Source organism: Mustelus asterias, chromosome 16, assembly GCF_964213995.1.
Source record: "Mustelus asterias chromosome 16, sMusAst1.hap1.1, whole genome shotgun sequence".
Lineage (NCBI taxonomy): Eukaryota > Metazoa > Chordata > Chondrichthyes > Carcharhiniformes > Triakidae > Mustelus > Mustelus asterias.
In genome coordinates this window covers 12,200,006-12,218,005 of record NC_135816.1, presented here as the reverse complement: position 1 = coordinate 12,218,005, position 18,000 = coordinate 12,200,006, and the positions used below count along the sequence as shown (strand labels likewise).

Below are 18,000 nucleotides of genomic sequence, written 5' to 3'. Positions count from 1 at the left end.
TTATAAGTACTCGGAACATCAACCCTGTTTCTGTCTCTGGAGATGCTGTCAAACCTGCTGCGTTTTCTGTTATTATTCACAACCATACTGTGCTGCAATGTCACTCCTCTATACTTTTGTTGTTGCATTCACCAAATATCTACTTCTATCACTGCTCTGTCCTGGACCTTCTGTCCTCTGTTAATATTCACATAATTTCCAGTTTTTAAACTTTTAACAAGACGTTGGTTAAAGTTGTACATATTTATAGGCAACACAAACCGCTATAAGAGTTGATGAGGTGGTGAGTTGCATTTCCTTCCTTCTCTGGACTGAATTTCCACCAAATTCTCAGCTGTTAGACACTGTTTGTGATTCACTCTGTCTACGGCCATTCTGTACATCAAGTCTCGTCTCCCTTTGTGCTCCTTTTTGAGCCACACCCAAATTTAACTGCGGGCGCAGCTTCCTGCTCAAAGTAATTAATATCTTTTCGGGCAATCACGTCAGCTGATTCACAGTTTCTGTTAAACGTTAACTAAATGACAGTTTTTTCCTTTGTTTTTGAAGTTCTATGTTATGTTTGGAAAGAGACATTATTGAATTATTTTTTTTGCCCTCATCAGGGCAAATGCAAGACTGCCAAATTTCAAACGATCGCAATTTATTCTACAGGAGAAAACTTTGGTTGGCAAGTTGGCTCTGATTAGTCGCGGCACTGCCATGAAGCAAACAGTGGGGAATTTTACGCTCCCAACTACTGGGCAATTCAAAAAGGTGCAAAGCTTAAACATGGACCAGGCCCCTACATATAAATGTATGTTTGTCTCGAGTAAACATAAATGAACCATGTCACGTGTTCAACTGGTTATCTTAAATTGGTCGTTAGTGTTTTATTAACACACTCAGGATTCTTTAGTACGTGCTGCCCAACCACTAAATCATATCTAACAGTAGAGGTTTGATTATTTTAGGTTTCACAAGCGTGGACTGGATGAATAGGATCTGTACTCGCCTATTACGAGCAACTGATCCACAGCTCAAGCAAACTGATGCACTATGCAATGGCTATGCGAATGATATTTTCCATTAACTTCAAGCTGTCATGTGTCCAAAAGATGTTCTGCCTACCACACAATTGAGCAACGTCACGTACGAGTTTGTGCTGACGCGATGCTAAGTACGTAGGCCGTACGTCCCAACAATTAGCTGACCGACTCAGACAGCATGTTCCTTTGGTTGTTTGTAATTAGCAGAGTACAGCCTGTACTCGATCAGCCTTTGTATTACATGTAGAGACTAGTCATAGAATCATAGAAACCCTCCAGTGCAGAAGGAGGCCATTCGGCCCATCGAGTCTGCACCGACCACAATCCCACCCAGGCCCTACCCCCACATATTTACCTGCTAATTCCTCTAACCTACGCATCTCAGGACTCTAAGGGGCAATTTTTAACCTGGCCAATCAACCTAACCCGCACATCTTTGGACTGTGGGAGGAAACCGGAGCACCCGGAGGAAACCCACGCAGACACAAGGAGAATGTGCAAACTCCACACAGACAGTGACCCGAGCCGGGAATCGAACCAGGGACCCTGGAGCTGTGAAGCAGCAGTGCTAACCACTGTGCTACCGTGCCGCCCACTAGTGTAGCTGATGTTTGTTTATCTATCTGCAGTGTAGTGTTAAGCTGCTGTTAGCGAGATGTCTTGCATGTTTCTTTCCAGATTATTTCAGTTTCTTTCACCTAATCACTTCTTGACATACCTAAACTTCATGGCCTATGGTTCAACACAATGTGTGTGGTCCAAATAAATGTTCAAAACCGTATTGTAGTTTAAGCAATTAACTGATGGCATGTTGACGGGGTCTTAGGCATCATTCAAGAGCCATATCATTTTCATTCCTATGAGAAAACTTGATAGATGCACTACTTAAGATAAATGTGCCAACAGCTGAATAAACTCAAACTACTTGAAGGTAGGAACTCTCACTTTTCATTTAAAGGCCTGGCAGTTCACAGTGTACATTTGGGGACAAAAATGATATAACACAAGTTTTTGAGAGTCCTTAATGTAAAAAATTTTGTAATAGATTTGAATCTGGTATTGTTGAAACAAAACACAAAATTATGCAACTTGCCCTCATTTAAAGTAAAGCCATGAAAGAAATGCCTTGTTAAAACTATCAGTCCTTTTAAATTAGTGAAATTTGGAATAGTTAGTTTGACAGTCTGAAGGCATTAAGCTGCTGGCCACGGTTTTGAAACCATGTTCTTTTTTACATTTGAATGGCCACAGCTACTTGATGGTTTACAGAATGTTCTTCATGTACTCACACACACAAATTGTACTACAGGACCAGCTGAAAAAATGGCGAGTAAAATCTCCAACAAGTACAAAAATGCTCAGGTCAAGCAGCAGCTGTGGAGAGAATCGAGGTTGTAGACTTTTCATCGGAACTGACAACCAGCTCAGCTGAGAGGTCCACACCTTAATGGTTAACTTTTAATCTACAGCCAGACTTGAATGTTTCTGTATTTCCCTGTTTTATTTCAGTATTTGCAATGTCTCGCATGGTTAATTAAAATCTCCATTGTAGAAAAAAGGTTTTCCTCATGTTGTGCCAATCGTAAATCGGTATTTTCAGCTTATTGACCCTTTTTACATCGACTGTGCTTAATATCTCATTTGAAAGACGGTATGTATCATAGAATCGTATCATAGAATCCCTACAGTGCAGAAGTGGTTGAACACACAACAGTCTGACTGAAGTGCAGGTGCTGTTCCTGAGCCCTGACCAACTCAAGTCTGCAACTAGAAACATTATTCTGATTCGAGATCTCCTACAGTAATTTATATCTTGTATGTTTAATTTTACAATTTGGTGTCAGTTTGTCCATCTAATTTGGAATGTGAATATGTAGTGTCCACTCTCAGTTAGAAAATATTGCCAAATGTGTTTCTGAATAATTCAGTGCTGGTAAATAATTCAAGAGTAAAATCATATGTTTCACTTTCTCCCAAGTCCAAAAGACCATTTAAAAAAAAAAACAAACCACTTTGCCTCATCATGCTTTGATCAGTGAAAAATCAGTAATAATTTACCTGGTTACCAAATCACTTGCAATGAAACATTGTATTCTTATTCCAATGATTTGATCACTGCATGTGATCAGTCATTGATGTACTCTGAAGAATGCTGATAGACTTTTGAGTGACTCTGTAAACCAGTGGTTCCCAAACTTTTTTCACTGGGCTGCACTTTCGGAATAAAAATTTGCTCGCGCCACACCGAATTTTTTATTGATAAGAAATACATTTAAAAAAAAACAACTCCCAGCAGTGCTTGATTCATAACATAGAACACAACTGCTTTATAATATGATCATGGGGCATCCAGAAAGTATAAAACAATGCAGCTACATAAAAACATGAAAAATATCTATCCATGTTTAAATGTTTCTTTGATTGTCCTTGAATCTTCCCGCCACACTTGCCATCCTCTCTCGCCGCACCAGTGTGGCGCGCCGCACCCTTTGGGAACCACCGCTGTAAACACTTCCAGATCTGAAAGATGGGCTGTTCATGTGGTCAGAATGCCTGACCCTCGCTTACCAAAATGAATCTTCTGTGGAGAGCTTAAATCTTAGGTGTTCTCTCATGACAGTTAAAGGAAGCGCTACAAGGGAACTTTAAAGGCTTCATTTGGTATTCATTTTTGATATTGTGTCCTGGGAGAAGCTCACCCAGGTTCACTGCATCATGAACAACCAAATAAAAAAACTGTGCGACCAATTACGTTTTAATGGGCTCTTTCTCAAATGATAAATCTACAAATTAAAATGCCGTGAGTATCTAATCTCGTGACCTGGCATATAGTGCCATCTAGTGTTGCGCTACTCCATTCAGAAGTGGAAAAGCAAATTTTAATCTTATTCACAACTATATGCTCTTCCGTACTAAGTTTAATATACCAGTTATTCTATGTACATGTGGTTTAATTGTCTTTATCCCCACAAAAAAGAAAAGGAGAGAACCTTGGAATCATCTTGCTTGTGTATGTTCCCTTTATTGGACATCCCATTGTAAGTTAGATTTTTTTAAAAAACTCATTTGCTTTGCGTACAACTGCCTGTCTTTACAGTTTTGAGAAGCTGGGAAAGAATGAAAGCAGAATGGCACAGGCAAGCACCTCCTTTTGGAAGTAGGGTTTGCATTATAATTGTGTCTAGCTAACTAGATTTGCTATAATTTGATAGTGTCTGAATTGCGGGTGCGGTAGTGTTCTGACATAATCCCAAGAGGACATATTGAAATCTCAGCTCTGCTTGTTAAATGAAATCTGAAGATAAAAAACTGGTCTGTAAAAATGATGTGAATCTGTCAAGATTGTCATTAAAAACCCAACTGGTTGGTTCATTAATGTTCTTTATAGGTAAGGAGCCCTGTTGCCCTTACGTAGTCAGGCCTATGTGTGACTTCAGTCCCATGTTAATGTGGTTGACTCTTAAATTGTTCTCAGTTGCATCAAACCACTCATTCTCATCACATCCTCAAAATGAAGGCTCACCATCTCAGGGCAGTTGAGTGTGGGCAGCAAATTCTTGCTTTGCTGCTATGCCAAAGTTCCATAGTTTAATTTTTAAAAATTAATTGGCTTGATACGTGGAATGACTACACTAGAGATATGTGCAAGAATAGATCATATGGCTTGTGGTGACTGCTAGTTATCCAATACAATCATGGCTGATCTTGGGATTCAACTCCATTTTCTCGCCCACTGCCCATATCTCTTGATTCTCTGAGAGACCAAAAATCTGTTTAGCCCAGGCTTAAACTTATTCAGCGATGGAGCATCTGCAACCCTTTGGGGCAGACAATTCTAAAAATACACAACCCTTTGAGTGAAGTAATTTCTCTTCATCTGTTGTAAATGATCAGCCCCTTATCCTGGGATTGTGCCCAGGAACTTTAGATTGGGGAGTCTTCAGGCACCACAGAGGGTATAAAATAAATATGTTCCTTAAAAAAAAATGGATTGAATCAAGGAATAGATTTGTAGGTATAAACTGTTTAAAACTAAACGCTGTCTTGAGGAAACCATATGATAAAACTAGGACAAATAATATTAAAGAAAATCATGAATGTAAAAGTACGAAAAATATATAAAATAGATGAGTAAAAAAAGCTCATGAGGAACAACTAGCAGCTAATCTGTAGAGCGATGGTAACAACTTTTTATAAGTATGTTAATATTTCCTATGATAAGTGACTACATTTCAAACATACTTTATTGGAGGTGAAGGACCTTGGCAAGTTCTGAGGTCGCGAAAATGTAAATCTTTTTTCTCAAAGGAATGAAAAAGGAGTTAAACTGTTGAAATATGAAAGGGGAATTCTAGTTGGCTTATGTGAAAGAACACAGAGTATTAAATATTATATAGCACCTTTTTAAAAAATAATGGTGTACTGGAGAATGTAGAACAATTGTAAGAAATAACTGCGCAAGAATTGTTTCTCAAATAAAAATCAGCATTCAAGTTGCTTAAGTCGCTAGGTCTTTATAACTTGCACCCTGAACGCTTGAACTGTTGAAGGAGAGAGAAAATGTCTCATAATTTTTGAATCTTCATATACGCAAATTGCTTACCCTTTAGTTCGGAGACAATGAATGTCCTTTGCCCATTTTTGGTTGATGTTGAGGTGGATGATAGTGGGTTGCTGCCTTGACCCACTGCCACCCACCTGGTGAAGATGCTCCAGCAGTAGGCAGTTGTAGGATTTTGGTAGTGGTGGTTCTATGAACCTTACTGCACTTGTCCACTTGGTGCTGGTGCTAGCACATTTGGGTGGATGCTGTGGAGGGAGCCTTGATGAGTTGTTGTCGTGCAACCTATTGATGGTACACACTTCAGCCTTGTTGTGCCAGTGAAGCATGGCGATTACATTGGTACACTTTGAGTGATACTTACCACATTTTGTTTTAGAACACTTGTGAAGCACCTTGAAATATTTTACTATGTTAATGCTTGTGCATTGTTGTAAGCCTATGGAAAGTTGTTTTCTTGGCCATTCCTGCATCAGCAGGAGCCTGGGCCTCAATTTTGAGCACTAAAGCAGAACTAGAATAATAAGTTTGCTGTTGTGTTTTTTGAAGACACTGCCTTCTGACTTGCTGTTGTCCATTAGGCAAACCCATATTTGTGGCTCCATCACTGACATTTCAGCAACCTGATTGAATCCATCTGCTTCCTTCAGTGGATTGACCCAAACCATGCAGACTATTTCGAGCCTGGCATGCCTTCAGAAAGTCCCATTTGATTTGTTAGAATCTTTTGACAAGTCATTAAACTAAAGCAACATCTGCTCTTTTAGGTACATGTAAAAGGTCCTATAGTTCTCCTTGAAGGGGTGGGGTGGGGTGTTCCTCCGAGGTTCTGACCCATATTTATCTCTCAATGAGTGTCCAGGATCCTGATTCAGATAGCACTTAATCACTGGAAGAGTTTGTGACCAAAGGTGGCAAAATAGATTAGCCATAAAATTGGATGCAATATTATGGCTTGAACAAATATTACAAATTTAATAAAAGCTGTAGGACACGTCAATTAATTTTGAAAAAAGCATTAGGCTTCCTTCATTCTACCATTGGCTGTACCACCAGCACCAAGTGGACAAGTGCAGTAAGGTACAAGATCTGGAGTTCCCTTTCAGCACAACTTTCCTTCAACAAATTCATGGCAGCTTCCTAAGTATCACTCAAAGTGTACCAATGTAATCGCCATGCTTCACTGGCACACCAAGGCTGAAGTGTGTACCATCAATAGGCTGCACGGCAACAACTCGTCAAGGCTCCTTCCACAGCATTCACTCAAATGTGCTACCACCAGCACCAAGTGGACAAGTGCAGTAAGGTTCAAGGTCTGGAGTTCCCTTTCTTCTTAAACCACTACGTCTTCCACGCTCCCTTTAACTCTCTTTAAAGTGCCCCATTAAACCTACACCTTTTAATTAAACTTTTTGCCAGCTGTTCTAATAGCTCCTCCTTTGGCTTCTGTGTAACTTTTGTTTGGTTAAAGTCCTGTGAAACAACATTTCTGTTTTCAGTAAATCTCTTGCACAACAAGCAAAAATCTATTCACATTAAGTTGCTTTTAGCAACACTGATTTGTGCATGTCTTGTTAAAGTGGCAATTGCAATGAGTTATTTGTGTGAAATCTGGCTAATGGAAACCTATTGGGATGTTGTTCTATGTTAAAGGCACCATATAAATGTAACTTATTAATCTGTTTATTTCAATTCCTGTTTATAGGAGCTTGCTGTGTACAAACTAGTTCCCATATCTCCCACATTATAACAGTGATTTACTCTTCAAAAGCATTTCACTGTAAAGTGTTTTGGGCCGTTTTGAGAGGCATTATAAATAATACAAACCTTTCTTTCTATTTACTTCTTTCAGCCTGGCCTATCCCACTTTACATAGTTATTCCCATGCCCTCCTTTCCACCTAACTCTTCCATCCCCACAGTCAGTTCCAAAGGTGATAATTGCCCACTTTGCGAAATATTTTTGTTGTCTTCAGTAAATCTCTTGCAACAAGCAAAAATCTATTCAAATTAAGTTACTTTTAGTTCTGGTGCAACACTGTTGATTTGTGCATGTCTTGTTATAGAGGCAATTACAATGAGTTACTTGGGTGAAATCTGGCTAATAGAAACCGCCTGCCCAGATTTGTTTATTTCAATTTGGATGAACTGCTAAAAGCTTTATTCAGTGTGGTATATTCACTTATTCCCAATGACCCAGTGTTATATTTTAAATTGTACAACCATGCAGCAACCCAGAAGTTTCAATACAAGTTGCATACAAATCTGCCCCTTTTAGTACGTGTACGAGGGTCATGCCTTTTAAACAAATTGTCCGCACATCCAAAGTAAAATTGTAAGATATGTTATCTACTATCCATGCAAATTGGACTTTAATAGTCACTTTTGTAATCTTTTAAAATCCAGGCACAGATGGACCAAAAAACCCTCTTTGTGTTTTGTTATGACTGGGTGAGGAGGGACAAATTGGCTGCCCTTTATTCAGGCATGTTACTTGGTCACAACAAAGGTTTTTAAATTTATTTTCTCCTTAGATGCCTTTTCTAATCCAAATGTATTTACTTTTTAACGAGGAACCAATCAAGGCAGTTTTTCTTGAGTCAAAGTACAAGTTTATCAGTTGCTAAACCTGTGGGAAAATAAGATACAACACAGTGCACACATGTATCAGAAGTAAGAAAAGTTAGAGGCCAAATAAAAATTAAAAGCATACATGACTAACTCCACTGCCTGTCCTTGAGGCATGGATTGTTGAACGTTGCAGCCATTTGAAGTTAGCTTGTTCCCTTTAAAATCCTGAAGCTAAATTGAAGTCCAAGTAACTGCTCTTTGCTGGAGACAATTTCCTTAATTTTTTGCGATCCGTCTCCCAGAAATTGATGGGTTTCACCTGAGGTTCTTTCCGATTGGGGGGGGGATTACTTACTCTTGGGTTGAATTTCTTTTTTGATTTATTATTGTCATATATTAGTATACAATGAAAAGTATTGTTTCTTGTGCGTTATACAGACAAAGCATACCGTTCATAGAGAAGGAAAGGAGAGGGTGCAAAATGGAGTGCTAAAAGAGTTGGAGTTTTGAAAGATAGAATTAGAAGGTATGCTGGGCACAGCTTGCAAGAAGTTGCCATGCTCTGGCGCCATCTTGATGAACTGTAGAGATGGGGCTTTTAACTTGAGTGAGAGATTTCTTACTGCTGTCCCTTCAGCAGTATATCCTAGATGACTGGTGACTTCTCTCTGGGTCTGACTTGGCAAAACCAGTTCTTAAAAACCTTCCGTCAGATATTTCATCTCAAACTTCTGACGCATGTCAGAAGAGTAGAAACCAACAGGAGCTGGGGTTATTTTCTCCTCCACAGTGGGGTTTGAGTGTCTGTTGAGTGGATCTGGCTGGTTCGCAGTTCCCATTGCCTTTACTGTTGATTAAAATTCCATGCTTTGCATTTTTCATATCATCCTTCATGTTGGGTCTTGAAGTCTATAGGTTTCTTTTGAAATGTCTCTCTCTCTTCACACTTCCTTTCGGAGGGAGCTATTATTGCAGTGGTTCCCAAACTTTTTTCACTGGGTCTCACTTTCGGAATAAAAATTTGCTCGTGCCACACCGAATTTTTTATTGATAAGAAATACATTCAAAAACAGAAAAAAACAACTCCTGGCAGTGCTTGATTCATAACATAGAACACAACTACTTTATAATATGATCATGGGACATCCAGAAAGTATAAAACTATGCAGCTACATAAAAACATCTATCCATGTTTAAATGTTTCTTTGATTGCCCCTTGAATCTTCCCACCACGCTTGCCATCCTCTCTCGCCGCACCAGTGTGGCGCGCCGAACCTTTTGGGAACCACTGTATTATTGCATTTCTCTCCTTCACCTGGGAAGGTGGTCTCATATTTTAAAACAGCTTGCCGTCTCATTTTTTAAAAAAAGTACTGAATTTCCAATCAAAAGTTTTTTTTAAGAGAAAATCTTTCAAATGTAATGCATTTTCGTGACAGTTGTATCGTTCTGTGATTGTGATTGAAAAGCAGTGGCATTGCCTTAGCAATAGGTGGCACCATACATCTTCAGTACACTACACTTTGGCCAACTATAAATACTCAGAAGCTGACAGGCTGACGTCTGTTTCCATTATCTGTACAGTGCAGTTTCATATAAATATTATTTGCATTTTGCTGGCAAATGTACTTGCACACTGAAAACTGCTAACACTTTTTCTTAACTTCAAAACAAGATTGGACAGAAACATGACATAAGTACTACTAATTTGGCCAGTACTTACTAATTTAACCTGACAATTTATTGTTTAACCATGCAGCAGCAAAATATGTCTTATTTGCTCTCTTGGTGCTTCATAAATGTATCATATCTGTTGTGTTGCAGCAACCAGGGCTTTTCCCATTAACCTCAAACCAACCCCACAACATTTTGTTACAGTCATGCAAAAATTTTGTTTTGAATAACCTGCATCTGACGTTATTTAGTACATGGGAGTATAAACCTGAGATTGTTCAGTATATAGTGGAGTTATATCCTTCTGTTTGCCTCTTGCATACTGAATAATCTAAGTCAGTTATACCGCATCTATACTGCTTTCAAAAAATATATGGACAGTTTGTGCTAACTATTGTCTTAATTATTTTGTAATTTTCAATGTCGTTTGGCATTGGAGAAACCATTGTACTAAGTATAATTTATTATGACTACGTTGTAAATCTTGCCCATACTTATAGAATCATATACTCAAAAGAAAAGTGTGGGTGGGGGTAGAAGAGAGAGAGAGAGGATAAAGCACCAGTTACTTAGTGTGTTCCAAAGTTGAAATGTTAATGATGACCTGGACTCCAAGGTTTAAATTATAAAGGGAGATTATATACACTGGGTATGTGATCACTGGAATTTAGATGGTTAAGGAATGATTTGATCAATTTTTTTCAGGGTATTAAGGGAAGCAGGTAGATTAGGTAGCAAGAAACATTTTGCTTTCTGGAAGGTCTAGGCTACAGCATAATATAAAATTAGAGCTAGACCTTTCGGGAGTAATATTAGAAATCATTCCACATGACAAGAGCAGTAGAAGTTTGGAGCTCTCTTCCACAAATGATGCAAATCAATGAATTTTAAATCCTGAGATTAATAGGTTTTTATTAAGGATGTAAATAGGAACAGGGGTAGACCATATGGCTTGTCAATCCTGCTCCATCATTCAATATGATCATAGCTGATCATAGAATCCTTACCGGACAGCAGGAGGCCATTCGGCCCATCAAGTCTGAACCGACAAATCCACCCAGACTCTATCCTGTAACTCCATACATTTACCCTACTAGTCACCCTGATACTAAGGGGCAATTTTACAAGACCAATCAAGCTAATCTGCACATCTTTGGAGTGTGGGAGGAAACTGAAGCACCGGAGGAAACCCACACAAAACAGAACATGCAAACTCCACACAGTCACCCAAGTCTAGAATTGAACCCGGGTTCTTGGTGCTGAGAGGCAATAGTGCTAACCACTGTGCCACACTGCTGCCCAACTTGTGCGACAGCTCTATTTTCCTGCCTACTCCCAATATCCCTTGATATCCTGAGACGCTAAAAACCTGTCCATCTCAGTCATTGATGGTACATCCATAAAACTTAGAGAATTCCAAAGATTCACAACCCTTTACTCATCTCAGTCCTAAATGATCAGCCCCATATTCCCGAGGACAATGTCCCTTTGGTCTAGATTCCCCAGTCAGTGAAAACAATGGAAAACAATTGTATGGCCCCTCCTGCTGGCATGATTTTCCAGTCCTGCTGAAATCGATGGATTTTTGAATGACTCTTTAATTTTATGGCCTTGTCCCTGCTGTGATGGGACTATAAAATTCTGTCCCGTGTCTCAGCATCTACACTGTCAAGCCCTCATAATCTTGAATGTTTCAATGAGATTCTCTCATTCTATGTTCCAGAGAATACAGACCCAGTTGCTCATTATCAGGCAACTCTCTCATTCCTGGCATCAATCTTAGTGAACTTTCACTTTGCCCCTTCAAAGCACCTCTTTCCATAAAGATGAAACCAAAATTGCATGCTGTTCCAGGTGTGATTCACCAAAGGCCTGTACAAGATTACTTTATTCTTGTACTCCAAGCCCTTTGCAGTAAAAATCAACATACTATTTGCTTGCTGCACCTACATGTTAAATTGTTGTGTTCCTTATATCAGTACATCTAAGTCTCTCGGGGCATCAACATTAACAAGTTTTGCACCTTTTCTAAAAAAAAAAGATTCTCTTTTCTTTTCTAACAAGCAAACTGAATAACCACATTATACTCCACCTGCCACCTTTTTGCCCACTCACTTAGTCTATCTCTTCATAAGAACATAAGAACTAGGAGCAGGAGTAGGCCTTCTGGCCCCTCGAGCCTGCTCCGCCTTTCAATAAGATCATGGCTGATCTTTTCGTGGACTCAGCTCCACTTACCTGCCCGCTTATCATTACCCTTAATTCTTTTACTGTTCAAAAATTTACCTATCCTTGCCTTAAAAAAAGGTAGCCTCAACTGCTTCACTGGACAGGGAATTCCACAGATTCACAACCCTTTGTGTCAAGAAGTTCCTCCTCAACTCAGTCCTAAATCTGCTTCCCCTTATTTTGACGCCATGCCCCCTAGTTCTAGTTTCACCCGCCAGTGGAAACAACTTCCCTGCTTCTGTCTTATCTATTCCCTTCATAATCTTATATGTTTCTATAAGATCTCCCCTCGTTCCTCTGAATTCCAATGAGTATAGTCATCATAGAAATCATAGAAACCCTACAGTGCAGAAGGAGGCCATTCGGCCCATCGAGTCTGCACCGACCACAATCCCACCCAGGCCCTACCCCCACATATTTACCCACTAATCCCTCTAATCTATGCTTCCCAGGACTCTAAGGGGCAATTTTTAACCTGGCCAATCAACCTAACCCGCACATCTTTGGACTGTGGGAGGAAACCGGAGCACCCGGAGGAAACCCACGCAGACACGAGGAGAATGTGCAAACTCCACACAGACAGTGACCCGAGCCGGGAATCGAACCCGGGACCCTGGAGCTGTGAAGCAGCAGTGCTAACCACTGTGCTACTGTGCCGCCCCATACCACTGTACTACTGTGCCGCCCCATACCACTGTGCTACTGTGCCGCCAGTCTCTCCTCATAAGCTGACCCTCTCAACTCTGGAATCAACCTAGTGAATCTCCTCTGCACCCCCTCCAGTGCCAGTATATCCTTTCTCAAGTAAGGAGACCAAAACTGTACACAGTACTCCAGGTGTGGCCTCACCAGCACCTTATACAGCTGCAACATAATCTCGCTGTTTTTAAACTCCATCCCTCTAGCAATGAAGGACAAAATTCCATTTGCCGCCTTAATTACCTGCTGCACCTGCAAACCAACTCCTTGTGATTCTTGCACAAGGACACCCAGGTCCCTCTGCACAGCAGCATGCTGCAATTTTTTATCATTTAAATAATAGTCCATTTTGCTGTTATTCCTACCAAAATGGATGACCTCACATTTACCAACATTGTATTCCCATCTGCTAGACCTTCGCCCACTCATTGAGATTATCTGCATTCATTTGCAGACTTTCAGCGCCCCCTGCACACTTTGCTCTGCCACTCATTGTCATCAGCGAATTTTGACACACTACACTTGGTCCCCAACTCCAAATCATCTATGTAAATTGTAAACAATTGCGGTCCCAACACTGATCCCCGAGGCAAACCACTAGTCACTGATTGCCAACCAGAAAAACACCCACTTACCCCCACTCTTTGCTTTCTGTTAGTTAACCCTCTATCCATGCTATTACCAGTAACACCATGCACCTTTATCTTATGTAGCAGTCTTTGGTGCGGCACCTTGTCAAATACCTTCTGGAAATCCAGATATACCACATCCACGGGTTCCCCATTGTCCACTGCGCATATAATGTTCTCAAAGAATTCCACCAAATTAGTCAAACATGACCTGCCCTTCATGAACCCATGTTGCGTCTTACCAATGGGACAATTTATATCCAAATGTCTTGCTATTGTTTCCTTGATAGATTCAAGCATTTTCCCTACTACAGAAGTTAAGCTAACCGGCCTATAGTTACCCGCTTTTGTCTGCCTTTTTTAAACAGTGGAGTCACATTTGCTGTTTTCCAATCTGTGGGAACCACCCCAGACTCCAGTGAATTTTGGTAAATTACCACTCGTGCGTTTGCTATTTCTCCCGCCATCTCTTTCAGTACCCTGGGATGCATTCCATCAGGGCCAGGAGACTTGTCTAACTTTAGCCCCATTAGCTTGCCCCACACTACCTCTTTCTTGATAGTTTCTAGGTCCTCATGTGCCATAGCCTTCCTGTCATCAATTTTTGGCATGTTATTTGTGTCTTCCACTGTGAAGACCGACACAAAATACCTGTTCAATGCCTCAGCCATTTTCTCATTTCCAGTTATTACATCCCCCTTCTCATCCTCTAAAGGACCAATGTTTACTTTAGCCACTCTTTTTCATTTTATATATTTGTAGAAACTTTTGCTATTTGTTTTTATATTCTGAGCTAGTTTACTCTCATAATCCATCTTACCTTTCTTCATAGCTTTTTCCGTGGTTTTCAGTTGACCGCTTAAAGATTTCCCAATCCTCTAGTTTCCCACTAATCTTTGCCTCTTTGTATACATTTTCTTTCAATTTGATACCCTCCTTTATTTCCTTAGATATCCATGGCTGATGTCATGGATATCTAAGTCATTGATTATATGTAGGTGCTAAGGGATATTGGCAAAGCATATGCATAGAGCTAGACTACTGATCGGTCGTGATCACATGGAGTTACCACAGGTTTTTAAGGGCTAAATAGCTTCCTCCTATTCCCATGTGCTTGAGCTTGGGTTGTTCATAAAAGCTCCAATATGAGCAGGAATAATCACCCTAATTTAAATTAACTAGTTGGCTGTAGAATATTTGTCAGACAATAAATGTGGGGTCCTTTGGCTTAGTGTTCTAATTTTAACTTTCTTTCTTTTAATGCAGATTCAGGAAAAAGTGAAGAAGAAATTGATGGTTGATGGCTCATCTTTAAATGGAGATCAACAAAATGGATTTGGAGATGGGAGCTATTCAGGGACCAAGAAGCTCCGATTGAATGGGGAAGATGCACCAGGACTGCTTGCAGTTAGTGCATCTTCTAATGGCATGCCACAAATGCCCCCACTGCACCAACGGGACAAAAGAACTGTCATCAGGGATGGCGTGCAAAGCAATGGAACCCATTCCATGGGCTTAGTAGACAACGTGAAGAAGGAATGTCTTCCTGATTCCAATGTGCAAATGAATGGGAGTTGTGATGGTGGTGATGGGTTTACTCTTATTAAAGAACCCAAGCAGGAGTCTGTGTTGGATTTAGCTGGTATGAACCCAGTGGGCAGCTCACTCTCCCAGAACATGTTCCCAGACATTAATTTGAATGAACAGGAATGGCAGGAATTATTTGATGAGCTGAACCGATCCGTGCCGGACCAAGATATCCAGGATCTCTTCAATGAGGATTTTGAAGAAAAGAAGGATATTGAACCTGTTGTTTCTTCTGATCAAACAACCTTGCCGGACAACATAATTATAAAGACTGAGATCTTGCCATCCCCCTTTGAACATGAACAAACGGGATCGCCGCAAACTAGGCAGTCTCCATCAGGACCTTCATTTTCAAGTGTATCTGTTGCTCCTGTTAATACTGCCCCTTCAGTGACTGATATGCCCCAGGCTATGGCACAAACTTCAGGCCCAACTTCAGTGTCCACAAGGCCTGTGTCTAGTGTTTTGTTACCTGGGAAGGCAGGATCATCTGTGGAACGGTCTCATTCGCAGCAACTCCAACAAATGGCAGCTAAGCAGAAGCAGCGAGCACAATTCATGCAGAAGCAGCAAGTGCAGCACCCTTCACCCAATCAGGTACCAAACTGGTCAGCAGCACCTACCCAAAGTTCTCTTGGTGGACCTTATAGTCTCGATAAGCCCAGCAGCCCTTCACTGTACGCACAAGACTTCAACCAGAAGCTTCCAATGGCCAACATGCCACCAAAGAGCTCTCCAAAAGCTGGTGGTAACTATCTGCAGCCAAATCACGTTGCCATGTTGAGCCACCAGCCTAATGCTTTGGGTCAAAATTCCACAAACAGCCAGGCTCCTCTGCTAAGTTATGCGAACACTAAACGGTTGACTCATTTTGAAATTGATAATAGTCAAAGGGCCATGCCACCGAACCACAACAAAGCTGCAATGTTTGCTTACGTACGACAACAGCAGACCCTTTCCCATCTCAGCGATGAGCAGAAACGAATGCTGATGAAACAGAAGGAGCTTCCCCAGGGTGGTGTTACGTACAGACCCCCTCTGCAACACGGTCAGGTAAGAATTTTGTGTTCCACTACAAGCCCTGATACAACATTCCTGGAGGTTTTCAATTGTATTAAAGGCCATGGAGAGGAACATGTTTTCTCCTCCTCTCTTTTTGTCCTCCTTTGCTGAAGGCATTGTCTATGTTAGGTTTGGTTTCATGGGTTCTGACAGGCATTTATGCCTGCATCCCAATGAGTCATTCCCCATTTCTGATCCTAGGCTGTGAGCATCAGTGAGCTCTGAAATTGTGGGTGACCGTCAAAGCAGGATGTCACTATCCTCAGCACTGTCTCTATAAGCATGTCTTTATTGGGTTTGGGCAGCGACCCTGACTGAGAACTGGAAAACTTCTTTCAACCTTTCTAGCCTAATCAACCATGGCTGCTTTGTTATTTCAACTTTATTTGCATACTATCTCCTTATCCCTCAATCTCCTCATCTAACTGTTTCTAACTTATCACTTCCTGTTTCAGTACTATCAACCTTTTGTAATATACCATTCCAGATTTTTGCTACCCCTTGTGCAAAATGCTTTTCAATTTCCTTCCTGAATGGCCTAACTCTAAACTTTGAGATTGTCTTAAATTACTCAGCAAAGGAATTAATTTTCCTCTCTGCCCTGTCTAATCCTATATTTCAAATACCTTGATCAGATCAGATTACTTATTTCTTGCTTCCCTCCACTTAGGAACCAAGGATAAGCCAATTATAATGCTCTGTTTTTCGACTAATTCAGCACAGGCAGAGAGGATGGAATCTGTAGCTTTTCAGGTCTTTATGGCTTTGGATCTCTACCCGCTGCCTATTGATCATTAAGCAAATTTATTTTAAAACATTCAAGTTCAGGCATGCAATAGGACAATTGAAAACGTCTTATCAGTGAACCATGTTGGACCATCGGTTTGCTGGTGTTCATTTTCTCTGCCCTTTGTGCTCTTCCCAATTTTCTATTCATGGTAGCTCAGTTATGTAGCTCAGCTCCTCCATGGCAACATTGCTATTAGTTGAAGGAATTAGATGTAGCCTGTGAGAACAGTCGAATAGTCCTCATGCAAAGTAACTGGCATTCTCGGAAACATTTGCTATGACATAAATTGATTCGGTTCTGCCAAAAAGTTTGAGTCTGTGTACTAGTTGTGGTTCCCGTGCCTGGTCACAATTCACTGACCTAAAGCTGGAAATTGCTTTTTGGGTCTGGTCAGGATCGGGCTGAGCTTTGATGCTGTCTGCGTTTGAGTAGTCTTCAGATGCTTCAGCTCACGCATGAAGAGTGATTGCAAGGATTCCAGAGCACAGTTAACATCCATAGAACCTGCTATAAGTACAAGTTGATGACTTTTTAGGAAGGGTGAATCAAATTTCCTTGATGTAGTTGGATCGAGATTAAATGCAGATAAGAATAAAAGGTGAAACTCATGAAGGTGAGGTTCAGTTCTTTAGGATGCTGTTGCAGACCCATAGCTTGCAATTGAAGTATTAGTTGTCCGGAATGAAGGGTTGAAGTTGAGTTGTGTTCAGCAACTGTAAGGTCACTGATTTGGTGATTGCCTTTTCGGGTGGCCTGTAGGTTTGGGAGAGAGAGGTTTCTTATCCTCACTAGTTCTGCAATGACGGCATGTGAAGGTTGGTTAGATTTTTTCCCCTAAAACTTCTGAATATTTTCCTCTTTGTTCTTCCTTGGCTGAGAACTGTCTTTTTTTTCATAATCAAAATAAAATGGCCGCTATGTTAATTTCAAATGAGTAAGAAGTTTAACAACACCAGGCTAAAGTCCAACAGGTTTATTTGGTAGCAAAAGCCACACAAGCTTTCGGAGCCTTAAGCCCCTTCTTCAGGTGAGTGGGAATTCTGTTCACAAACAGGGCATATAAAGACACAAACTCAATTTACATGAATAATGGTTGGAATGCGAATACTTCCAGCTAATCAAGTCTTCAAGATACAAACAACGTGAGTGGAGAGAGCATCAAGACAGGCTA

The 18,000-nt window shown here is 40.6% G+C and overlaps 1 protein-coding gene across 1 annotated transcript in view; it reads left to right on the top strand.

Annotated features, from left to right (window-relative positions):
- maml1 (mastermind-like transcriptional coactivator 1) overlaps nt 1-18,000 on the top strand; it is a 66,548-nt gene that overhangs the window by 24,693 nt on the left and 23,855 nt on the right. The window contains exon 2 of the mRNA XM_078231798.1: nt 14,657-16,030. Coding sequence (XP_078087924.1) covers nt 14,657-16,030 — 1,374 coding nt within the window. The remainder of the gene's footprint in view (nt 1-14,656; nt 16,031-18,000) is intronic.